Source organism: Caenorhabditis briggsae (assembly GCF_000004555.2).
Source record: "Caenorhabditis briggsae complete genome, chrV, whole genome shotgun sequence".
Lineage (NCBI taxonomy): Eukaryota > Metazoa > Nematoda > Chromadorea > Rhabditida > Rhabditidae > Caenorhabditis > Caenorhabditis briggsae.
The window spans coordinates 10,202,819-10,228,728 of NC_013488.2; the positions used below are offsets into that span (position 1 = coordinate 10,202,819).

The following is a 25,910-nucleotide window of genomic DNA, read 5'->3' on the forward strand; positions in this document are numbered from 1 at the left end:
GTGTCCCAAACCATGTCCCATTTCTGTCTCTTCTCAACCCAATCTCTCTTCATTCAGTTCCCCTGGTGTGCTTTTTCTCCTCAACGAACTGATGCTGTTGCTAGGATAACTATTGCGCATTTTCAAATGTGGTTATTCTGTAAATATTTATTGATTATGGTTTAAAAATGAATTAATTGATTATTAAATATTGAAAGTGTTGTCAAAAAATAAAAGAGCTCGAATCAATGACAGCATTTAGAGACGGCACTGGGTCCCTATGATCTTCTCGCGTAGTTCTCGTCCGTTTGGAGATATGAACACGTTCTGAAAATCGGAGTATTTCGCGTTTGATGATCTAGCAATCCTTAAATAAAGTCACCTTTGCATGTCCCCCAATTTCAGCTAGTTGCTCCTCGTCTGGAGGTGCTAATCTATCCTTTACTGCTACAGCAATCAGCTGCAATCCTTTCGCTCTAGCCCCTCTAGCTGCATCTCGTGGATGATCTTGAGAATATCCATCTGTGAAAACTACCAACACCTTTTTCACATTTTTCCTTGCCGGATGAGCCATTCCTTCGAAAATTTTTGTCGCATATCGAATCGCATCAGCAGTCCTTGTAGTTCCACCATGTCGTTCCATCAAGAACATTTCTCTGGAATTTTTTTCTAATTTCAAGAAAAAATATACATCAACATACTCTATCAACTTCTCCTTGTCATTGTGCTTGTCCAAGTATACACGGACATGGGTCCTACCGGGACCAGAGTAACTGATCAATCCAACACGAACTGCTTCTTGTGATATGGGAAGAGAACTAATTGCTGATGCAGCAATATCAAGGTATCTGAAAAAAAACAGAAAATTTTTTAATATTCGTTATAGATGTCTTACTGTTGGCTCTTATCTCCTGTCCCCTGTGATAGATCAACTAGGAAGAAAACATCAGCAGTGCAGCTGTACGGTATCAGAGATTTTGCAGTTGTGATTGGAGTTCTCGATGTGGTGAAAAACTTCATCGGATTCATTGCAGTAGTCACTGGAGGCTTCTCAGTCATCGCAAAATGAACACTTCTCGATCGAACTTTGAAATTTTTTCCATTCAATTCCTCGATTTCATTTCCCCCTCCTTCATGTTTTTTTAGTGGAGAGTCTATAGTTGCAGCAGGGACAGACGATGGGGTTGTAGTGATGGAAGGACTGAAATTCAGAAGTTGGGAAAAGACTACATAAATTTGAAAGCAGTGAATATTTAGCCCGAAAAAAATAATAATTTCCAATAAATATACCGTAGTCGTGTCTGTGGAACCTGAGTGATCCACCAAGGTTTCCTGAAACAACTTTGTTCAAAACTTTTGTTGAAACACTATGTATTAACCTTGCCGTAGCATAACTTGTTGTGTATTGTGGTCTGCGAGTGATAGTTTGAACAAAAGTGGACCTAAAGTAATTTAAAAACTGAGAATGCTCGCTAACTTCAGAAACAAAGGAAAGTAACTAATGAATATGATTCCCACCTGGTGGAAGCTCGTGTAAATGGTTTGGCTGTGGTCATAGATACAGATGGAGTCCTGAATTCAATTCAACAAGTTTTAGAAACTATTCTATTAAGTAATTCAAAAATTACCATACTGTCCAGAATGGAGCACCGGGAGGTCTGTAACCCAAAAACTATAGAAGAACATAATCAATCCCACAAACCTTGTGGTCATCCACCAACGAAATTTGGTTGTGGTTGGAGGACTCCTAAGTGAAAATTAAATACAGAACTGATGAAGACTATCTAGCTCGAATAAAGTTAAAATTATCTAAAAAGCAAACGTTCAGAAGTACCGGGTAGACGTTGTTGGCGTACTTCTAGTATACAGACGAGACTGTTGAGGTTGCCTATGATTTCGAAATTATACAAGAGTTGCAAATTTCTCCAAACCTCGTAGAGCTAGTATAAATTGCTCGGACGGGAGGTTTTGAAGTGGTCGGAAAGACTTGGTGTACACTAAAATTAAAACTTAAGCTATTCTAGATCCAACAGTTCAAAACCTGAATGGTCGAGTAGTAGTCATTCGCCTGGTTGTCATTGGCCTAGTGGTTTTTACAATTTTACTGCTCGGATGAATCCTGAAATAGTATCGAAACAAGGTGATAGAAATTGGAAAAAAAAACAGTTCTAAAAATTGAAATCATTCTAGATATCTACACAGTATCAAAAACAAAACATTTTTGTAGTGATAATTTGCTGAACTGGTGGTCGGCTTGTCGTAGACAAATGTGGTTGTTGTTTTCTACTGGAATTTTTCAAAGTCTACCGATTTCAAATAATCGAACCTAGTATAATACGGAGTTGTAGGCGTAATTTCGGGTTTCCTAGTGGTAGACAGTAATATTTTCCTGAAACTTGATTCGAATCTTTACTTTCTAGAATACAAAGTCACCTAACAGAGGTACCGACATGCTTTGAAGTAGGGAGTGGCCTTTTCGTTGTTGTGGTGAATGGTGTTCTAAAATTTTGTGAACGGGAATAACAAGAGAAGTTTGCATCTCTAAATCTATTCCAACCTGGTAACATAGGTCTGAGGACGCTTGATCGTTGTATACGGTTTTCTTGTGGTGGTTTCAGAAATACTAAAGAAATAATGAAATACTGAAAGTTTTGAACCAACGGTCACAAAGCAGTTATTTGTTATTCTAGACAAGTAGACGATTATCAATAGCAGCATAATAGTCAGCGTAATGAAAAGGACGAAAAACTATATTTCTAGAAGCAAAAACTATAACCCAAAAGTTCAACCTATTAAGTAAACGTCTTGTAGTTGTGAAGGGAATTTGTGTTGTAGAGAAGAATGCTTTCCTGGAGATAAAATTTTTGGATGAACATATTGAAAACTTTAAAAAAATGAATATAAACCTCGCAAAAGTGAGCCTTGCGGTGCTGAATGGTTTTCTGGTTGTCGATAGAATGGTCTTCCTAAATTTTCAGAAATACGTTTTAGGAAAGTATTGATCTTCAAAGAAATTTATTTTGACTAACCGCAAAGAAAAATAACTTGTTAGAAGCGGAGAAGAGTCATAGCAAATACTGAAAATATTAACAACAGAGACACTAGTCGATGTGAACAAAAATTATGACGCTAGTGTTTTAAAATACCAAAAACCTTGTGACTGATTTCCATGAATCTTGATTCCATGTGGAAAACTTCCTAAACCTGATTTTATTACCCATACAAAAGTTCTTATCCTAACCTTGTTGTATATTTTTTGACTGTGGTAGGATTGAACTTTGGTTTCTTTGTAGTGGTGAACCATTTGAAAGGTTGGGGTTTTCTCAAAGAAATGTGTGAAACATTTCTAGTTAATTGAAAATGCTTACCTGGTGCTAGCTTGATAACTTCCAGAGAACTTCTTTGCATCGTATTTTGTTGGAGTTCTGGTAGTGTACGAAATATGATTTCTTGTAGTCTTCGTTGTTCTTGAAGTAGTTGTAGGAATTCTAGTGAAACTCTGTGATTTCGTAGTCATCTTTTTAAAAGTCCTTGTTATAGTGAATTGTTTGTTGATTTGAGATAGCTGTTGTTGTTTCAGCTGCTCTTGTTTTCTCTTTTCTTCAATAAGCGTTCTCGATGCATCATAGAACGTGAGTCTGCGAACAAATGGATCACGAGTCGATGTCCAAGGATGAGGTGTAGATGTTGGAGATCTTCGAATCTCATTTCCTCCGCTGAACTTACTGGATTCGGTGTTGAACAAATCAGTTCTGTTCCGACCGCATAGAATCAGTTTCTCAAAATCTGTTTCTTGATCTTCAGACAACATCCTGCTGTAAGAAAAACTCTCTAAAAATTGTCGATTCTCTGACTTTGTTCCAACAAACTTCGTTCTCTGGAAACTTCCAATTCTGTAAATGTGAAGGGCAGGTGCCAACGAAATACTTCTCCACAACTTGGTCATCGTTTGATTCACAGGTGTTTCAGAAAACAAGAGAATCACAAACGGCTGAAATGCTGAAAAATTGTTAGCTTTAAATGAAAGTTTCAATTTTCAATTAAATCATACTTGCAGTTCTTCTGGCAATTTCTCCAGTTGCAATCTCAAGGAAACGATCATAGTCTCCGTGGATTGTGCTCAGAACTGATTGAAGTTCCGCATTGTTCTGAACACTTTAACATTAGAAATAATTTTTGAAAACTCACTCTTAAAACTCTTGGAACATAACGATCGTTTCTAGATAATACTACCCATTTTCTGATTTTCTGATTTTCTGGAAGTTGTCGAGCTACTTGAAGAGCTCTGTTTCTTGATACCTGAATGTTGTTAATATAAAAACTATTTAAAAAATCTGATCACATACCTCTAAAGTTTTATTATCAATGACAAATAAGACATCAATACAGGCCAAGCTCTGGCGGAGGATAATTAGAAAAAGTGATAAAAGAGCCAAAGAAGAAGATGGCCATGGACGGCTCATCGTTTTCTTGAAATTAGCTTTCTCGTTCTTCGTAATGTGGAACACAAAAGGAGTAAGACGAAGGGAAAGAAGGGCGACGGTCCTCGCATATCAAACTGTACCATCTTTTGTTTATTATTCTTATTCATATTCTGATGGCTTATCGTCGATCTTCGATTCTTCTTCGATTCAGCAATGTTCTGAATTTGGCCTCTTTCTATTTTCCCTCCTTGATTCTTGAAATGAAATGTGTGGGGAGGGTAACGAGTTGTTCGAAGTTGATAAAACATTTATTAGGTGTTGTGAATGATTTAATATACATGAATACATAAGGGAGTACACAGTTGGGTGTGGAAAATAGAAAGACAAAACCTGAATAAAAAAGAGGTGAGAGGAAAAAAATAGAGAGTTCCTAAGTAATTGGTAATAAGAAGAAAAGAAGGAATATTTAAAGAGACCATTTGAAAGTGATATCTGAACATGATACCCATTTTAGACAATTAGATACAAAGTGAAGAGATACAATATTATTATTAGTTTTCGGAGAGATTGTCTTTTCATACATACCACTCCTTGAAATCCTTTTTCTTCGCCACTCCATTCCCGTTTCCGTTACGCATCATTGTGGCCGTTGCGCCGTTTCCGTTGGCTATTACTGCTCCTTTCAGCGGCTCGTAACCATTTCCGTTGATCTGAAATAAACGATTAGACGAAGAAGTGAATGGAGGTCCTTCTCTCTTTTGAAAAGGAATCGGCAAAAAAACTCACGTGAGGTTTAGCAAGTAATGGTTGAGTGCAAGAGTCATTGTTTCGGTCATGGTTCATGGGAGGTGAGAGTTCAGGAGCGATGGCTGTGTATCCAGATTGAGATTTCATGGCCTGAATTTTCATAAATTTAATACAGATGAATATTTATTACTGACCATAGTGTAGTGTTCGGAAGCTGGTGGATTCTGTCTGCATTTGAAAACAAAGAACACAACGGCAGCGATGGCGATAATCACAGCCAAACTGGATCCCATGATGAGTGGAGTCCGTGGGAAATCAGTGACGGTGGCGGCCTGAAATACTTCCGGTTTTTAGAAGGTTTCGAGGCAAATAATTCGGAGGCTACAGAATTTTTGGGGTCATGTGGGTACAAAGCGATTGAGGGGACAAAATCCACATTTCGGGGGAGCAAAATAAATGGAAAAAATTCGAATTTTGTATGGCGAATTTTGCACCCCTGAATTGCTTTGTACCATCTTGTACATCTGAACTATTTTCCAGATTTCGAGAATTAGATTTTCTGATTTCCTACCTGCATTGTAGTAGTAATGGTATCTCCCATAGGTGTCGTTGGTCTAACTGGATATACTGTGAAGTGAGGAGTCGATTTTGGACGAGTTTTCTGAGGAGCTATACTGCTTGTGATGAGAGCGGTTACTTCGTTATCGATATCTGAAAAACAATTGTGATGAGAAACAAGCACATGATTCTATAAAGCAACCGCCCTAATCAACACGCGGGAGGAAATGAACACACAGAAAGCCGAACTGATTTGCGAAATAAAATAAGGAAAATAGGGAACATGTTGATTGAACAAAAGGGAAAGACAGACAAAAAAGTGGAAAATCACAAAATTGTAACCCACAACAGATATGAAAGTACTCACACATAGTTATTCACAAGAAAAAAAAATAAGAAGGATGGGAGAAAAAGTTATTTAGAGGTTGGTAGCGGAGCAGGAGAAGGAGGAGCAACATGTCACTTCTCATTTGGATAATTGTGTCTCGCTCTCAACACATTTCCTTTTCTGGAGTCCAAATATAGAAGAAGGTGGAAGAAGCAGAAAACAACGGATACGCCCTCTATATCTTGATTTGGTTGCTAGGACTACATGAGCTATGAAAACAGAAAAAGGTGAAAAAAGTTTGAGCTTATCAAATATTCTAGTGGTGTGGAGGTACCGCACAAAATGCCTCCGATGGGAAATGAGATTTTCACATAATGGTGAGAGGGTATGGGGCAGCTCTCAGAGCAGAGAGCAACTAAACTTTGAAAGTTTTTTATGCAAAAAAAGAAGTCCTTTGACGTTTTCTGGGATAAGATATTAGCATAAATAAATCTAAGAACGTTGCTCTTCCGGAGTATAAAAATCTTGTAAATGCACCGATGATCAAAGGCGGTATGTCATAGGGATTACAAGCATCGATTACGCATTTGTAAGAAGTGGAAGAGAAGGGAAGAAGACGTCTTTCTTTGCCGACTTCTTCTTCTTCTGAGATGAATTATGCATAGTTTACTTTACCATAAGATCTTTTTGATATCTGATGATAGATTCATAGAGTTTGCAGTGAGCAACGCAGCATTATAGACTATTAAGAAAAGAAGAAAATGCTCCAGAAGAGTGTCTTGTTGGAAAAAAGATGGAGAGGTAACCAAGGCAATGAATAATTGGTAAAATAAAAAAAGAAGAATCAGGAGGCAAACTGAATGGCTCTCGAAACTCGTAGCTGAATTCACGCATCACCTGCTCTTCTAAGGCCTTTTTGTGTTTGATGGACAAGAAACGACCACCAAAAACTCGTCAACGGCATCGAGACGAGACGAATTTTTGGAGTGGAGTGAAAAGAATGGAAGAGAGGGAAGAGAAAATGAAGGAGGACATCCCGAATATGTGTTTGGAGAAATGTGAGTGACGGGTAATGAGGAATTTCGATTCGTTCCAGGATGCTCACAAAAAAGCACCGAACTGGAACGGCTCGAACATAAACATAGAGGTGGTTTTGCAAAAACAGTACGAAAAACGACTATGGAAACTACTAACCTGTAATAGAAGGACCTCCTAACTTTTCGCATTGAGCCAACTGATAATTTGTTTGACATAATATCACAAACATTTTATCCGTTGACATATTTTTATATCTTTTACAGGAATCCAGATAATTGACCTCAAATTTGACGATGTGGAGGCCCTTCTATTACAGGTTCATATGTGTATGTGAACTAGAAATAATATCTATAAACACTAAAAGGTATAAATATATAAAATATTCAGGGATATCTTGTTTTCAGACAGATGCAAAGCTCCGAATAGCTATTCTGATCCTCTGCTCGTTTCTCTACTCTCATTCATTCTCATACTAATCCACCAAAATTCTACCAAGATTATTCTCTGATAGATTGAAAACAAAAAAGAATGGAAAAAGCCAGCCAAGAAAAAAAACGGAAGGAATAAAAGACATTGAAAGCGGGTACTTAAAGGGCAAGACGACATAAGAAAGCGGTTGGGACGACTGGAAGGTAGGTTTGGAAAGGACGGACAGACAGAGGGAATAAAAGTTCCGAGAGCAGACACGGCAAGCGAGGTGTTTCTGAGTTCTCACCGTAATTTGGCTGGTAACGAGTTGTAGTCGTGGAAGACGTCGTTGTGGCTGTAGTCGTCGTCTTCCTATTCTTCTTTGTCGTTGTCGTTGGTTGAGTGGTCACTGTTGTTGTCAGAGACTTGTTCGTTCGCCACGCAGGTCCTGTGACCATAGGCTCAGGTAAAGTATCCACCTGATTCCAGATACTTGATCCCAAATAATCTGGATTCTGCTCAGCGGCTTCTTTAACACTCGCATACGGTCTAGGTAAGACCGTGGAACGATGCGTGCTGCTAGGTGCAGAAGTAGTGGTTGTTAGTACTTTTGTTACAGCAGGAATCGACGGTGTGCTCTTTGCAACAGAAGGTTGTGTGGCGGCTGTTATTCCTACACCGTCTCCACCGAACTGGTCGTCGCCGGAGCCGTCAAACTCGTCTTCTGATTCATCACCATCGGTGATTTGTGACAAAAAGAAAACAGGCAAAGTGGTGGTGATGGGATGAGGAATTGTAGACATTTTAGGTGATGGGGTTCGCCTCGTTGTCACTGCTGGAAGAAGAAACAAAAACCACTATGAGTGAGATTTGTTGTGTGGGGGTGAACGGATGCAATCAAAACATATTATGGCCAGTTGTTAGTAATAAAGACAAAAAGTTAGTTTCAAAGATTATTATTTTGGGATTAGTTTGGATTTTCTGGTGATAGAGCAAATCAATCAGATAGCGGCTTTATGCTTTTTGGAAATCCGTTGGATTCATTTAATGTAGCAAACAGTGACCTCGAAAGAAGCTCGACAAAACTCACGACAGGCTATAGCACACATATTTTGTACATAAAAGTACTGTAGCTTGATTTCTCAAAAAGTAAAGTTATGTATGCTAATCGATTTCGAGATTTATGTTTTTGCGGTCAGCCGACTCATTTGAAAATAATTTTTTTAACTCACTTTCACTTGGTCGAGTACTTGGGATATCCGCAACAGCTGGAAGAACTGGGGAGAAGAATCCTGCAAAAAAAGAAGAGTTATCGGTACTTGAAACATCTTCAAAAGGATCCCCGGGAATATCCCTTTTCAACACCAAAACACTACCATTGGTCTCTCCGGACACATCATTCATACTACGATCAGCGATTCCATGATCATTTTCTTTCTTTTTCTTCTCTTCCTGATCTTCCCCTTCATAATCATACGAAGGAAATGAGGGCGTCTGGGGAGCGTGTCGAGGAGCATCGAAATTTGATGCGAACTTTGGAATATAGCTCTTGAATTGCCGACATTGCTCGTCGTTCCAATTCATTAAGCACAAAATAGGTGATACTGTTGTAGTAGCACGTGGCGTACCACCCCGCAAATTCTCAATGAATACCATCTGGAGGAGGAGCCTATAGAGATTGAAAAAAAGGTGAGAAAGTTGGTAGTGAAAGGAAGAAAAGAAGGTATCGGATAACAGTGGTAATAGGAGACATCGAAGAAAAGAAACTGCTAATTGGATGAATGAATTCAGGATTCTGGAAAACAGTTGTGATTCCTATTATGAAACCGGAAACAGGAATATTTTCAGAATGTCGCTAAAAGCCGAAAAAAATGCAAAAAGATTTGGAGAAAGACTGCCTTCCAGAGGTGTTCAAACACACACAATTGGTTAGTGGACCAACCGAAAAAAGGAAGGCGACTTCTTCTCTATTCTTTTTATTATTTATATATAACTCAAGATGGAAGAAGAGCACAATAAAGTTATAGATGGATGATGGAGGATAAAGAAGAAAATAAATGTTATTTTTGTCCAGGATGAAGAATTTGGAAAGGTGAAAAGTCTAGCTTGGAAGTAAGAATCTGAGGTTACCAAAGTGCCAAGAAGCTGTTAGGCTCCTCACCAAAAATTTTGAAAGAAGGCGACGTGAACAGAAACCGAGTGAACTTGTCAATGCAAATGAAGATCGGAAGACTCAAGGGGGGGGGGGGTGAGTGAGAGGCTTCACACCGGAATTTTTGACGCGTCCTTCCCGTTTTTCTGGACACGAATACATCGTTTCACACTTCTTCCTTCTCCTACTTCTTCTTCTTGTCTTCTTCTTCTTCTTCTTCTTCTTCTTCTTCTTCTTCTTCTTCTTCTTCTTCTTCTTCTTTCCGCCTCCTATATCTGTGACAAATTTTTGGCAACGACGGGACATAATTAAAGAAAAAGCAAGAAGGAGCGGCGGAAAAGGAAAGCGACGACACACTTCTTATTTGATTTTTTGAAGAAATAGGCAACAGAAAAACGACTTTTTCGCAGTTACTACGTCTTCTAGATCTTCCAGGAGGGGGAAGTGACGATTTATTAGAATGAATTTGAATAAAAAACAAGAATGAGATAAGAAGAAGAAAAATGAAAGAAAAGGGCAAGATCCACGAATTGACTGGATCACAAAAGAAGGTATTAGAGTACCTTTTCAGTCAAAATATTATTCTGGTAAAAAATAGGATCTGTGGAACAGAAAGGTCCCACAACGACAACTACCGTAACCCAAAAATATTTAGTTTTTTAAAATTTATTTTGTTGTTTTTTCAAGTTTTCTGTTAACTTCTCCAGAAAAATCGGAATATGAAATTTTTTGAGAGTGAAAAAATTGACAGAAAACGCTCGAAAATCAAGATAATAAATTCTGAAAATCAAAAAATTCTAGATTACGGTAGTTGGGTGGGACCTTCAGCCACGGTTACCGGCGTTTCTTTTTCACAGCTCCGATTGTTTGTATCAGAACAATACCATATTATTGAGTATGAGTTATACGGAATCGAGGAGATTTTTGAGCTAAATTGCACGAGAAATGTCCTGATTTTCGAATGAAAAAGTGCTGTGGTTTTTTCGAAGACCAGGTGATTTTTCGAAAAGTCAAAAAAAAATTGTTTAATAGTTTTGAAACAAAACTAGTATTCTATAAAACAACTCCAAACTCAAGTATATGGGAGGAATAATTTCAAATTCTGACATCTTAGCTATTCTGAAAAAAGAGGAGTCAGGGATATAACCTGGACATTTTTTGATGAAGCTCAAAGATAACCAATCGGAAACATTTTGGGTGTCTCCTCTCATATTTCGTGTGTCTCCTCTCATATCTGGGTCAGTTTGAGGAGCTCCCGGACCCCTCTCACTTTTTGTATCGGTCCCCGGGGGGAGCACTCACACTTCGATAGCAGGCCCCCACGATTTTATATTTGAAAACAACCAAAAGCACTTTTTATAGTTTTTTCGTGTTTTCAGATGACAAGAAAAGGTCGACGGCAGAAGGGTATTGAGAAGAAATAAAAAGTAGAGTGCAATTGGAAAGGAAAGAATTGTATGAACTACTGAAAAGAAAAGGAGACTGACTGTTAAATAATTCACAAAATGAGAAGTCGGAGAAGAAGTTAACTTCATGAAAAATGAAAACGTTCTTTCTGCAAAATTGCGTGTGAAACATTCCTAGAAAGAGATAAAATCTGAGCAATGAAATTAGCATTAAAAACGATGTTATATGATGAGCTAAGAGGAGCTCACGGCTTCTTTGTTTCCGTCTCCTAATCCATCATTTATTCCGAAAACTCAAAGATTTCCGTAGAGTATTCAAAAGAAGGAAAAGGGAATGGGAGCATCTGGTGCACTTTGACCGGATTCCATATGAAAAGAGGACACCCCCGTCGTCCCAAGATTATCCAATCCCTTCCTTATACTATTTCCGAAAAGAAACTATTGAAAAAGAGAAAGAGAAGCATCAGGCATCATAAACGAATTTAGACACCTACAAACGGCTATACAGATGTAGAGGCATCGGAAGGTCCTCTTCCAAACAAGAGTGTATGAAGCACTTTGTGGAATGAAGGAGGAATAAAACGAAGGGCAACTGCCTCAGGCTCATGTTTCAAAATCTAACTGAAAAAAATGTATATTCATATTTCATTTTGAAAATTGTGAAAGTGGCTGAAGACGTGTATATGAAGACGTACGTCCACGAAGTATATGTCTAGGATATTCTAGTTTTTTGGAGATGACCGAAGAAAAAATCTCAGGTATTGAAAAGGTGGGATTAGGGGTGAGGTGATGATAAATTGGTTCTAATCTGTTTGTATAAAAGAAAAAGTTATGGAATATCAAGTTGCTTTCTACTAAAACTTATACAGTTTTTTTCACAGCACCTACGACCATCTATGATTTTGGGAACAAAAAAGATAGATCCAAAAATGATTAATGCTTAAATTCTGAAAGTTCTTAGAATTCAAACTATGACCTCCACTTTGCACTTTGTGTTTTGTTTCAAAAAAAATGGAAATGATGTCAATATTTGGAAAAAGAAATAGAAGAAAAATAAAGCAGATGTTGGTTGAGAAGGGCCATTTTTCTCTCGCACCTTTTTATGATTTGTCTCCAGTAGGAAGGGCGGCAGCACAGCTTCCGCTCTTTGAAATAATAGGGGCACGGCTTCAGAAGACGTGGAAGAAGAAGAAGAAGAAGAAGAAGGCGACGATTTTCTCGGCCAATTTCACACCAAATTTCAAGAAAAAGAACGGAGGACCGAAAGGAAGTAAGTGAACAAGATGAAGTGTAGGAGACAGGAAACCGTTTTTGAGAGTATATCAAAAGTGTCAGAAGAAATTTCAAAACTAGGATATAATCTGGTAGTATATGTATTTCCTATTTATACTGACAGAACGGATCCATGAAGCCCTGGGACATTTTGTGTACGGCTTCTCCAAATTGAAGGTGAACAGTAGCCAGGCGGAAATAAATCGAGACGGGTGTGTGGAACAGATGTAACAGGAAAAAAAACGAGAGTCTGAGATTCGAAATCCTCGTAAATAAATGATTTGTGCTATGTTGTATTCCTATCTCATTTTACTCGCCTTCTTTCCCGTTTCGTCTTGTTTGTAAAAAAATACGAAAAAAGAATCACAAAAAGAAAAAAGAAAATTAATTGCGTTTTGAAGATTGATGAGCTTTTCCAGTTTTTCTATTCCTTGCATCCCAGTTTTCCTCCACAAAAACTTTTTTGAGGAGGCGGAGGGAAGCATCTTGGAAAAGTTATGGTTCTTGTGAATGTTGAGAACAGCTCCCTCCGGAATTGACCGCGCCATTTTTGGAAGATGCAGAATCGAGCCAACGAGAACACATGGATTTGGTGTTTAAGGGAAAGGGGACCCGAATAGAAAAAATAAAAGACGTACCTGTTGAATCGTCGGTGTCAATAAAACAAGTTTGTTGCTCTTCAAGACTCAAGCAGCTGGGAGCTAATGACTCGATCAATGCTTCGTTCGGATTCTGAAAGAGTTAAGGATTTTCAGATAGAAATAGTTTTAATACAGATCATGAGATTATTTATGAAATATTGTTCGAAGAAGTCAGAAGTTATGGATCACTGATACTGATAAGCCACATTTGTTATAACCGATATGACCTCGAAATAGAGAAAAGTTCCATGAGTTTATAACTTTAAAATATAGAGTTTCTCTGGTTCTGATACTAATGCATGTTAGAGGAAACCAAAACAAACTTACAAATTTTTGAAAACATAATTTTTTAACTTGCTAAATTTCGGGCCGGCCCAGGTGCCTTTTTCTGTTGATGTTGCATACTTTTGTTAAAATGATCATTTGAATTTTCGGATCCCAATGCAATTTATTACTGGTTCTTTCTTAGAGCTTCTCAATCCATGAAAAAAATACTTTTTTTAAATAACCACAAAAAATCTAATGTTCTCTCAAAAAATGACGAAATCTTGCCTCCATACCCAGGCCGGTGAAGATTCCCCCACCGGCCCGGCCGAGCCCGCCACATGTATGATTTATTTTTTTGGAAATTCTAGAAGTTGAACATAATCTGTACAAAGATATATAAAATCTGTCAACTGATAATTTTTATGATATTATTACGAACATTTTATCAGTTGGCAGATTTTCGAAATCTTTTATACGGGCCAAGAATAAACAGCTTAAACTTGACAATGTAGGGCCCTTTCTATTACAGGTATTTGGAAAATTTTTAAAGAAAAATTCGAGGAGAAAATGAACATCTGGACCAGATCATTCGGAAATTATATAATTTTAGTTCGAGCCTCTGTGAAACTAGAACTAACAAGAGAATCATCGATCTGCGAATTTCCTCGTTTCCTCTAGAAACAAAAATAAAGAAACACTGAAAAGTGCAAATTCTTTCACATTGTAACACATAGATATGAAGTTGTCAAATAAACATGTTGTCAGATGAGAACAACTATTTTTCTGAATCCTGTCAGCGTTAGCTGAAGACGGCGTCTCGCTCTTCTCGGAAATGCATACGCACAGCTACATAAAACTGGATTTCTCTTCTTTTTCTTTCACTACAACAAAAATGGAATTTTCAACCCGCTTTAGGCACTTTTCAGACTGAAGACGTTTCTTTTATGGTTCGATATGTGCATATCGCAAAAAAAGAGAGTGAAATTGAAGCGAGAAAAATGAAACGAGACAAAAGTGATGATGAGACAGGAATAGGAGACATGGAAAATACTGAAAAAGAGGAGTGTGTGGCAATTTCTGTAGATTACTAATTAGTTTGGAGAAGAGAATGAAAAGAGACTAAGAAGCTTTATTGGAAGAAAAGAAAGGAGAAGAAGCTGTGTTGGCTTTTGTTCAAAGGCGTTGTCGCCAACTGGAAGAGGTCCAAAACATTTGAATATTCGATTCATTCCTTCTTACTGGAGAGCCTTCATAAACGCGAACACAAAAGAGTTGTACACTGCGTTCCGTTGTTCAAAATGTGATTTGCATGTTGTTCAGATGACTTTTACGACTGCTACTAGGAGGTCTCTCGTTTTAAAAAGGAAAAAGATTGGAGATTCTCAAATTTTCGACACTTTCTTGTTCTAGAAAAAAAAAGAGAAAGATGGGCGAAGAAGGAGACACAATAACATTAGTGCAAGTGATTCATCAAGTGCCGCCTTCCTCTCTTTTCTTTTATTCTGTGCAAGAAAAAGGACTTATTTTAGGTGTTTTACGATTATCCACTTTTCGGTGTACACTTTTTGTACCAAGGGTTTTCCTAAAAACTTTGAAAATGGATTTTCATAACGAAGTATGTATTCAAATCGAAACATTAGATTGAAGCTAATAAAACAATTCCGTTAAAAGAGAAATAAGTAGAAGAGAAAAATGAAAAGTGTTCATTTTCGCCGATAAACTTTCTAGAGATCTTTTCCACATCGTTCTTCTCCAAAGTTTAATAACATAATACCGTTAACACTCTAATAGAACCACACCCGACTTTCAACTTTGAGCCGATTTATCTTGGTTCTTCGTAAACATATCGAAAAGTGGTCAACTGACAAAATGTTTATTATAATATCAAAAATATTTTGTCAGTTGGCCACTTTTTGATATCTTTTACAGGAACAAAGATAAACTGGTTCAAAGTTAAAAGTGAAAATCATATGTATATTTACTGATTTGTGTTGTATACAAAGATTCAGTAAATCTTCATATACTTTTCCTAGATTTTATTCATTCATGGGACTCTATGACTCATTTTCAGAGATTCTTTGCTCTCATCCTCAATAGTTTACTTTTCATATTTTCTCCTTCCACAGGCCCAGTATCCAAGGGTACATCGAAAAAGGGTACATCGAGTTCTTAGGGTACATTGGTTCCAAGGGTAAATTGGATTGTTCGGTACATTTAGGTGGACAAAAAAAGTAAATAAATATTTTTATACATACTATTTTGATTTCTGCTCAAAATTGTAGGCTTAGGCTAAAACGCCTTACAGTCTAAGATCCCATGTACCCTCAGAACCAATGTACCCTAAGAACTCGATGTACCCTCGATGTACCCTTTTTCGATGTACCCTTGGATCGTGGGCCCCCTCTACATCGACTCTAAAAATCCTATAAAAATATTCCAAACATCCTGATCCTCATATCATGCTCTCATTAATTTAAAGGAAGTGTTGGATTAAATTTTTTCGGCTGAAAATTGCTAACCTCTTCAATAGAGTGCGCCATCATCATTTCAGCTAACTCGTCGTCTTCTTCAGAACTGTTGCTCACTGCCTCCGATACTGCGGTTGTTTGAGGTGCTCCGATTGTATGGATGCGGTTGGAACCTGCAAAAAGGTGTATGAATTGTACGAAAAAACTGAAAATTACAAAAACAGAAGTTTTTATTCACTTCATGATTCCTGAAATTTTCAGGCCGGACGGATAAGTGCTATGTCATTATTCAGAATCTCAAAGTGGACTATATTCCACTGGAAATGTGAATAACTGATTTCAAACCAAAGCACAATAGTTAGAAAATAGTAAAGTGATCGGAAAGATGAAGATTACAGAGTCTGAAAATGACAGGTTTCTGGAATTGTTTACGATTCGGACATTTTAGGATGGAGGACAATAAACAGAGAGAATCATGAGATCTATAACGGAGCGGTTTAGAAAATCGGATGAGAATGAAATGAGCCATCGTAGAAAACAACTGGGTAAGATGGTCGCGCAGACTCACACGCTGCCTGCTCTTCGTATAGAAGCTCTATACATACTTCAACATTCATTTATGAACATTTTTATGACCGAACTTCTTCTTCTTCTCCTTTTTTTTCATCTGAAGAGCACAATCCTTTTCCTGAATCGGCTTCCTCTTTCCTCAATGTATTCCACCACAAGAAAAAACTAAGAAGGACGAGCAGGAGGATGAAAAACGAAAGACAGAATAGAAGGCGTATCGAGTTGTATGTGCTTCGAAACAAATTGGGTTTCTTCTCTCCTGCACCGCTGACTTGCCTTTTTTCTGTCTTTTTTTGGCTTCGTTCTTTATTTCTTTCTTCAAACACCAAAAATTTATGGGCACCGTTGGAGTATAGTAGTGGACATTCGAAATTGCTACTTGCTTAAAAATTGGATTGCAAGGAAAGAAGAAAAAGAAGAAGGAGTACAAAAGAAGTAAGGACAAGATTTATTAAATCAAATCAAAAGGGCTAAGAATAGAAGGGTTATGAGTGATGTGTATGGAAAAGAAAGAGTAAGAAGAAATAGAAAATTAATGACAACAGGTCAAAAATGATGTGAAGCGGAATCGATTTGGGTGGCTCGAAAACGACGATATATAGAAGAAGAAGAAGATGAAGACCGACACGAAGCAACCCAAGAAGAGGAGAGTCTCTCTCCTTTTTCTCTCTCAAATTCTCTACCTGATTGTATGCTATTTCAAAAAAAGGGACTGAGTTGTGTGTTGAAAAAAGCTTGTGCAAAGTAGTATTGGGTGGAAAGTAGGTGAGTTAAGAGACTGAGAAGAAGAAGGAGAAGAAGATGAAAAGAAATAAGGAAAGACGAATATCGTTTTCATTCTAAAATTGGAAAACTGGGATGAAGCTTTTTTGGTTCATCCTCACTTCAACCTCGGCCGAACAAAGATCCTTTCTGTTGGTCAAGCGTCGGAAAAAAAGAGAAAGTGTTGATCAAAAATTCAAGAAAAAAAGCATGGGTTCAAAAGGTGTAGTGCACTTATGGAAACACTCGAAAAGTACATTTTCTTCAAAAAATCGGAACTATCAGTTATGTATATCCTGACGAAAGAATGACATGTTTCAAAAGCAAAAATTTTTATTAGAGTTTTAAAAATTGAAAATTGTTTCTCGATTTGAAGAACTCTTTTTTCCGCGATGCAGGATGCAATCATGAAAGCAAAAGTAGAAACAGAAATCTATGAAATCTAAATTAAATGCCGTAAAATCTGTAATAAAAGAGCACTCAAACTGTAAAGTTTCAGCGGATTTTTCTCATTTTCTATACAAGATATAAAAAATGTGTCAACTGACAAAACACTCCTAATATTATGATAAATAATTTATCAGTTGACAACTTTTGTATATCTTTGACAGAAAGCGAAATAAATTGGCTGAAAATTAAAGTTAGGCCCTCTATTACAGGTTTTACGGTAAATATTTTTGAAAACGAAATTCTCTACAAATGTCTCAAAAGCAGCAAATTTCAGGTTTTGCGATAAAAACTTTTTTTCGTTGGATTCTTTTTGATGGGATGCTAGTAAATATAACTTTTTTTGTATAGCTGAAAAAATGTAGCTTTAAGAAGGTTTATCTTCATGAAAATAAGCAAGGCTTCTCTCGAAGAATGATTTTGCAAGATTCGGCTCTAAAATATCGTGGGAACGATGAAAAGTGCAATAGATGAATGAAATTATAGGTGGAATGCATCAGAAAACTCTTGATTTCCGAGGGCGTTTTGAAACGGAGAGGAGTGGGAAGGAAGGGAATGGGCTCAACGAGATCTTCTGGTAGAAATAAGAGTAAAAAGGAGAGAGAGAGTTCTCACACCTCATGCATTTTTCACGTCAATTCATCATGAAGCCGTCGTCGGGGTTAAGAAGACTAGAGAGTGGAATAGATGAGGAAAATGTCTGTGAGAAGAAGAAGAGGAAAGTATACTCTCTTTTTAAGGAAATCGGGGGATTTGTGTATTGGGGATGGATGCAGTAGAAAAAAGAGGATGACATTGGATGTGAAATGAAATACGATTCTTCTCTCCTTTTTGAGATATCTATTTTGGCTTCGGAAGGCCGGAAGCTGTCGAAAGACTCATTGTTGCATGAGTATATACCACTAGAAATCTATGATACAAGTGTTGAAGAAGGCTACTAAAGCAACCGAGAATACGTGCACATCTTCTCCTGACTGACCACTTTCCTCGTGAATAATTGAGAAGACGTCGTTGAGAAGAAGAAAAAGAAGAGGAAGAGTCGGGACCTCCTCCTCCTCTTCTTCTTCTCCTTCTTTTTCAACAAACCTCAGCACTTTGGCACTTTTGCATTAATATTAATACACATATTTAGGAAGATCTTCTTTCTCTTGTTTAAAAATTTTGTTTCACTTTTAAAAAAGAGTTTCGAGAAGAATGAAGTGAGAAAAAAGGAGAAGGAGAAAGATCTAGAAAAGAGGAGCAGGATTAGTAGAGAATGACTGTGAATGAGGAGAAGAAGGAGAATGTGACGGAAGTTTTTGGAACGGCGAGGAGAAGAAAAATGTGAGTGAGATTACTTTTTAGGAAAAGAGTCGCTTCTCTTTTCCTAAAGATTTTGCATTTTTATATTTATCTTAAGAAACCATCGATCACATACTGAATGACCCTAATACAGGCAATCAGATATCTATAGAAAAAGAAGACTAATTTAAAAATTGGTTTTTCAAATGTTGTCGGACAGAGATTATTTTTGTCTAATTTCATTGCGCGCCGAAAGTTCGTGAGTGGGCGGAGCTTCGGTGCTGTAGCAAAATCCTTAAAAGTTTTTTTGTTGTTTTAAAAAAGTTCTAAATTGATTGACTTTTTCAAAAAATAAAAATAAGGCCAGAAAACAATTACGAAAATACATTCTCCTTTAAATGCGCCTTTAAGGATCTCGCTACCTGACTTAAGCTCCGCCCATCCTCGAATTTTCGGCTGCAACGCGTATTGAAATTAGACAAGAGTAATATTAAAATCTACGAAAATTGTTTTCTGAAAACACTAACACACAAAACGAATTCATGTTCATCTATTTTTTCACAATTCAGCTGAATATTGAATAATGTTTTTGATTTTCTTGTTTTTCAGAAAATTGTGTTATGCGGAAATTTTCAAAATGAAGAAGCAGAATGAAGAGGTGCGAAGGAAGGAAGCCATCAATTACGAGCTCCAGATTTTCGAAAATTTGCATTCAGAATGTTGTGGGAGTGAGAGAGAGAGAGAGGAAGAAGACGAATGAAGTGAAGAAAGAGAGACGGAAATGGCATCTAATTTGGATTTATACTCGTATTTATAGAAGATTCTATATAAAGTATGCAAAGACGGAAAATTGGTTTGTGTGGGAAGAAGTAAGAAAAACGGCTCTCACCATTCTCATAAAGATCCAAAACCATCAAACCATTGACGTTGACTCCCGACACTTCACCCTGGTATGAATCGAAGATCTCCGTGTTGCGACGATGACGTAGCATTCTGAATCCAAACTTCTTGATTTATAATTCGGTCACTGCGAATACAAACCTCCTCCTCTGCTCCAAATGTCTTGTGTTGAATGATGCTCCAATTGATATTCTGGTTTGCATATTCAGTAAAACTAGGTCACTGGCTTTTTTTGGTCTATATCTCAATGCGGGCAGTTTATCCACTTGTATCGTTAGGCTTGATTCGTTTCTCGATATTTTGATGACATGTGGAAATCCGTCATTCAGAACACGAGTATGATAGCTGACAGTGTGATCTCGACTACCCAAGTTGTAATGAGCATTCAGGTATCCTTTGTTAAGAAAAATTGTGAAATAGTCCTGGTCCGCGGCACATTCGATGGCAATAAGAACTCCGTTTGGTTGGGTGGTTCGAAACGAAAAAACAAAATAGTCTTTGCTGGTCGTCGGACGTTCATTTGGAGCGTATTCGTAGAAGATTGCAGATGGACTTCCATCGAATCGAACTGTTGTTGATGCTGAAAAAACAATATTAGAACAGAAATGTTCATATCCCACGTACGATTCTGACATCGATCTCCAGAATGTGCTGTTAGGCTACAATCACAGCGAATGGAACTCCATAATTGAATGCACCGCCCGTGATTCGCGCATGCATCCTCTACACATCGAGCAATTGGACCTGTAATTCATTGAGTGAAATTAATTCACATAACACTTTTATATTAAAACTGAAGAAGTGATCAAACTGAGAATTAAAAGTGGCGGATTTTTTTTAAGCGATAGATAGATGATGGTAAAGAGAAGAGGAGAATAAGAGCAATACCAGAATGCCGGATTCGATGATGAGTCGGAATGACTTCTTCTGTTTCTAAATTCGCAATTAAATAAAGTTTAGTATGGAAAGAAATTTCAAAAAGTTAACAAACTAACCACTGCATCCTCGATTTACATTCATTCGACTATCAGCATCTTCATAAAGATCCAGAGCCTTTTCATTGATTCGAAGAGTTGAAATACATCCACGATATCCGTTGGAAGGACGGGAGACTCCAAGTGGATTACTTCCGAAGTACAGTTTACCTGACATTCTGGACTCTACTTTCTTCATTTTATCAATTATCAGTGTAGTCGTTGAATTATCCACCAGAAGAACATGATCATTGGTTTTCTCATCTTGATAAATAAGGACACTATGCCATCTCATATCACTCAGATGTTGTCGATAAGGAAGCTTTGGAGAGGTTGTATGAAATTCTTGGCCAGATATCCGGTATGTGTATTTTAACCTGGAAACTTCACATTTGCACTCTACTAGTATAATATTCACAAACCGTCCGTTTATAATCTGAAGTCGAAATGACTGATCATAGTCATGTTTTGGCAAAGTGAAGAATATAAGAGCAGATCGCATGAGCGTTTGAAATTTGAATTGAACCCGGAAAGAACCAGCTAGAGATGATATTTTGTCACTAGAGAATGCTACATAACCCGTGGAGTTTGTGAAAGATATCGAAGCGATTCGTGTTTTGCTGGAATTACAGAACTGTAAGTTCAACATTTTTCAAACCTTTCAAACTTACACATTCCTCTGTCCTTTACTCTCTCGACTAGTGGATTTGCTCAGTAGAGCACTGTCGCGTTTTGTTTTAGCAAGATAATCGTTACCATTGAATATCAGTTTTGAGAGGAATCCTTTAAAATGCTCATCTCTCGGTGGCGGAGAGGATGGATGAACTGAATAGGCAGCACCAATTTCATCAATTTCAACGGAGATTGGATTTTGGAGGTATACTGAAGCAGATCAACGTTATGTATATTTTGAAAAAGCATTTCTCACTGCTATGACTCCAAAATCCATCAAGATAGAGAAGAAGTTTCTGGCCGAGACGTCGTACTTGCAGCTCATGCCAGTGATTGTCTGATAGAGATTTTCCCCAGGAAAATGTCTGAAATAAGTTAACATACTTGATTTGAAAACATTCTAAACTTACATTGTTTGTTAAAGAATCTTGAAGAAACAAATTGAGAAGACTATCATTCAAAAAAACGGTTATCTTGTCATTTTTCCCGTTTGCTCCGGTATCGAACAAAACTCCTCTTGTAGAAGATGTCTGAAAAAAATTTTTAATCTGAATAATTTCAGCAAAAACTTACCCGAAACCTGATTTGAATATGCTCCACTTGTGATACTTTTGTATGAGCAAGCACGTGCACTTTGGATTCATCTCCGTCTACTTCTACCGCAGTTTGCTCTGAAACTTTTATGTTTCAGCTTGAAACTTCTAGACTAGCTCACCTATCTCGCACCGTTTTCCCTCGAAATTTGTATTGGAGCAATCGCATTCGAATGAATTTAAGTTCCGACTACATCGTCCAAAATTTTGACAGGGATTCGGTTCACAGATATCCAACTCATTAGAAAGAGAACAACCAAGCTCAATTCCAGTGGTGTTTGTTGATTCAAACTGCTGAGCAATCTTTGCAGAAACTCCATTGAGTCTAATGTTTTTGATGCATCCTGTATAACCTTTCTGGAGTGTGATGGACCAAACAGATGGAGGATACGCAATTGAGTTATTCGGAACATTTCCGATAAAGATAGGATCATCAATAATGAGATTAGCAGAAACTCCAGGTGTATTAAAGTCGATTTTAATAGCATCCACAATGACACTTCCTGTTCTTGATAGTCTATCCAATTGTACATGATGCCATTCTCCATCACTGACTTTCATTGCAGTTGTTTGTAATCGAACCACTCCTGATCCCAAATTGATTATGAGGAACAAATGACTATCTATCAGTTCAAAAGCAACATAATCTGTCGCATTATGCTGCATGACACCGTGATAGAGAATCAATCCATCTGGAGATGTTGTTCGGAAGTGAAATGCTGGAATTGTCAAGGTTTATTCATTTATATTTGTGATTTAAGATTTACATAGACTCCCACTGGACAGACTATTCCATCTTGGTAATGTTAAATATGATGATGTATCAGAGAAGGATAGCACATCGGACCTTTGAGAAGGGTTCTTGCAAGAATACGATAAATCTCCACCCGTCTTTACACACTTCCTCCGTAACTCTGGTCTGCCAGATTCACGAATAAAACTCGTGTAGCATCTACATCATATCTGACTTTCCTCATGCATCCACGAAACGAAACTCTATTCACTTCTTTTGATGGATTATGCTTTGGGATCGATCCAAGATAGGCAAATGAGTTGGATATCCAATCTAGTTCTGGAGCATATTGTCGAATTTCGTCTCTTCTTCCATCGACTATCAGAGTCATCTGAAAATATCTGTATTGTTTTCCATTCATTCAATAATTCATGAAACTAAGAAGGGAAAAATGGTGATTGGATTGGATTGGAACAAAGGAAAAGATTGGTTTGGAAATAAACTGCAAACTTTTCAGCCATGTGGTTTTAGGAAATATGTAATTGTGAGAACTATTGAAATTTCCTATCTAATGTTCTTAGATTTCTAAACTTATCAAGAATTGTTGAACATTTTTCGAACTACGAAAAATGAAACAGGGAAAAAATTCATGCGGGTGAACCGAAGGGAAGAAGGAAAAATTGTTGAAAAGACATCTTAAAAAAGAACTCAAAAATAATTGGAAAGCGGTTTGGAAGACATAGCGAACTGCAAACAGTCTGCCGGGAAAAGGGTGAAAATTGTGGGATAAGCTCGTGCTGTTCTCTCGTTCCAGATTACGAGATTCAATTTTTGGACAGCTGGGTGACACACAAACTTACATGGATTGCCACCATCTCCTCCGAATGCTAAAAACCCGGGTCAAATAGATTTGTTTTATTTAATTAGTAAGTAAAGACTAGAAACTACAAATTGTTGACCCTGCTGGAAATCTTATAAAGGAATTATAAGGCAACTTACCATTTGAAGGGACCTCTCTAGCACTATCGTATGCCAGGAGTCATCATCGTATCGTTGAGATGGAAATGAGTTGAACATTCGGATGATTCGAGCATCTGAACCATCAAACTTTGAAGATGCAATAATCGCACCATCCTGTAGCATCAGATGTAGATAACTCTAAAATGGGTTTTCTATAAATGTAACTCAATTTCTTTCAAAAACCTTCTCATCCCCAGCATAAAAAAGCATAGATGTTCCATGTACTGTTTTGAATGTCAATGTTAAATTCTCCTTTTTCGCCCTCACTGCTGCTGATATGTTCATGGAAACATCGTATCCAACCCACTCATCTCCTCCAAAAGTTAGTTCTCCGTCGTTTTTCTCTGAAACCAAAAATAGGAGTTTCCCACAATCTCCGACCTTCTTCTCTTTTCTGTTTTTGTTCCTCATCCCATCGTCAAAAGAAGAAGAGGATCTATGGGAATTCTTACCAATTTCACAATTTCTTCCGTCATGATCAGAAAACTGGCAATCGCAATGTGGTCCATCGTTGGCTGAATAGCATTCACCGTCGTTGAGACACACGAATTGCTCGCGTGACGACATCTGAAGAATACGATTTTCAGAAAACAAATTCAGAAAAGCCAAGAACAAACAGATTTCGACTTGCAATGGTCGTCTTCGTTGGTGCGTGTGCCCACGGATTCCAGAAGCTGTGGAGATGTGACACCTGAATAACAACCAAGTGTTATTTGGTTCCCCTTCTATGACAGGATATCACAACAAAGTTACAGGAAGATGTGAATACATTAGAAGAACACACTTCTATAGTTCCAAAAGGTCAGTGATTATGAGATGTGTAAAGAATCAATACACACAAGTGAAATGAAGGTAACAATTAATACATATTCATATCCATCAAAATAACTAATAAGAATCAGTGAGAAATGGGAAAGTGGGACTCGGTTTTAACTCTTACTCTTCAACGATTTCATTATCTCGTTCAACTTGGACAAGTCTTAAAACAAGAAGTGCTGAAAGTTGAGGCCAAAGATCTCTATTGCTTTACATACCTTGTGGATATTGGCGATACATCAGATTGCGCACGTTGACTGCCAAATGACGAGTATATCGACGGAGTGGAGAGCTCATCACGGGAAGCATGTGCATATTCTGGAACATATTTTAATGCTATTGAAGAATTTGAATCCAGAGCTTACTGGTGGTAGTCCTCCAATAAAGACATCAGAGTTTTTCAGAATATTCCCGAAGACAAAACTTCTTTGGTTCAAGATCTTGAAAACCAAAGTGTAGTCCAACTCCAATTTTACATTCTCCCATGATTGAAATATCGTTAGAGTATGCCATTTGTCATCATCTATTCTGACCTGAAATTCCATTTTCTTTGTTTCATAGTTCTATTTTTATAATATTGCAACAATACTTCCTTCTTTTACTGACACTTGTTCTTTTGACTTAATCCCAGTGGGACGTGCTCTCGGAGCTCACTTAAAGTATAAAATATATGGGTTTCAATGCGGATGGCGGCATTGTGGATCGACTGCTCAAAGAACACCGCTTCTCGCGGAGATAACTTGATTCGCAGATTTATGACCGTTGGGTATAGAGAAACGGAATAAGAAGAAAAAGTCAAAATATATAGAAGAAAGAAGTTACGAGAATGATGGACTAAACTAACTATGGTCATGAGTATTGTCCGATATCTGGGTTCTTCGAAACTCACTTCTTCTATCCGAATCGTGTTTACTGGTCTTCTTTGGCCAAATTCATTGGAATTGTCACCTAACCTGTAAAACGAGGAGTTATGAGAATCGAGATATTTAGAAAAATATTACCTGAAATCTAATTGAATGTGGCCTTCGACGATTGTCAGTGAATAAAAGTTTCCATGAGTTCCTCCGTCGTCTGTGTAGAGTAACATTCCATCGGATTGCCGTGTCTTCAATTCCATCGATAACGAATTTTCGAAGGAATGAGCCCATTTCGGATATCTGAGAAATGAAAAATCGATTATCTCCTTATCTGCATGGATCACAGAGCTTACCGTGAATAAGAATCTGGAGCTCCAGTAAGAATAATTGAATCTACTACACCGAAAAGTAAATATATCAAAAGTGCTATTAACCATTTTGAATATTGTCCAGTATCATCGAACTTCCGTCTCATTTTTGTCGCATCTGTAAAAAATGGGAAGTGTGTAGAAGAGCAAGAAGAAAAGGTCCACAAATAGGGGGAGTTCCATTAAAAAGGCGAAAAAAGGCAAAAAGGAGGAGTAGGAGGCACAAATC

General features: G+C 37.5%; 2 protein-coding genes across 2 annotated transcripts; both read right to left on the reverse strand.

Annotated features, from left to right (window-relative positions):
• Positions 1-237: 237 nt before the first annotated feature.
• Positions 238-4,442, reverse strand: CBG09720 (the record flags this gene model as incomplete). Its single annotated transcript, XM_045237580.1, has 12 exons — positions 238-306; positions 362-635; positions 681-827; positions 875-1,180; positions 2,306-2,368; positions 2,413-2,478; positions 2,537-2,602; positions 3,221-3,301; positions 3,348-3,978; positions 4,031-4,127; positions 4,168-4,278; positions 4,326-4,442. The coding sequence occupies 12 exons, from the start codon at positions 4,440-4,442 to the stop codon at positions 238-240; spliced, it is 2,028 nt and encodes a 675-aa protein (XP_045093967.1).
• A 536-nt stretch (positions 4,443-4,978) lies between these two features.
• On the reverse strand, positions 4,979-25,788 carry Cbr-nrx-1 (the record flags this gene model as incomplete). Its single annotated transcript, XM_045237581.1, has 26 exons — positions 4,979-5,113; positions 5,190-5,300; positions 5,345-5,482; positions 5,722-5,861; positions 8,715-8,887; positions 12,947-13,044; positions 15,740-15,861; positions 19,638-19,741; positions 19,790-20,228; positions 20,273-20,392; positions 20,644-21,242; positions 21,294-21,504; positions 21,551-21,842; positions 21,868-21,965; positions 22,010-22,606; positions 22,789-23,011; positions 23,620-23,778; positions 23,824-24,024; positions 24,093-24,207; positions 24,233-24,331; positions 24,581-24,635; positions 24,675-24,774; positions 24,822-24,989; positions 25,346-25,409; positions 25,458-25,613; positions 25,667-25,788. 26 exons carry the CDS (start codon positions 25,786-25,788, stop codon positions 4,979-4,981), a joined length of 4,839 nt encoding a protein of 1,612 aa, XP_045093968.1.
• Between the last annotated feature and the right edge of the window lie 122 nt (positions 25,789-25,910).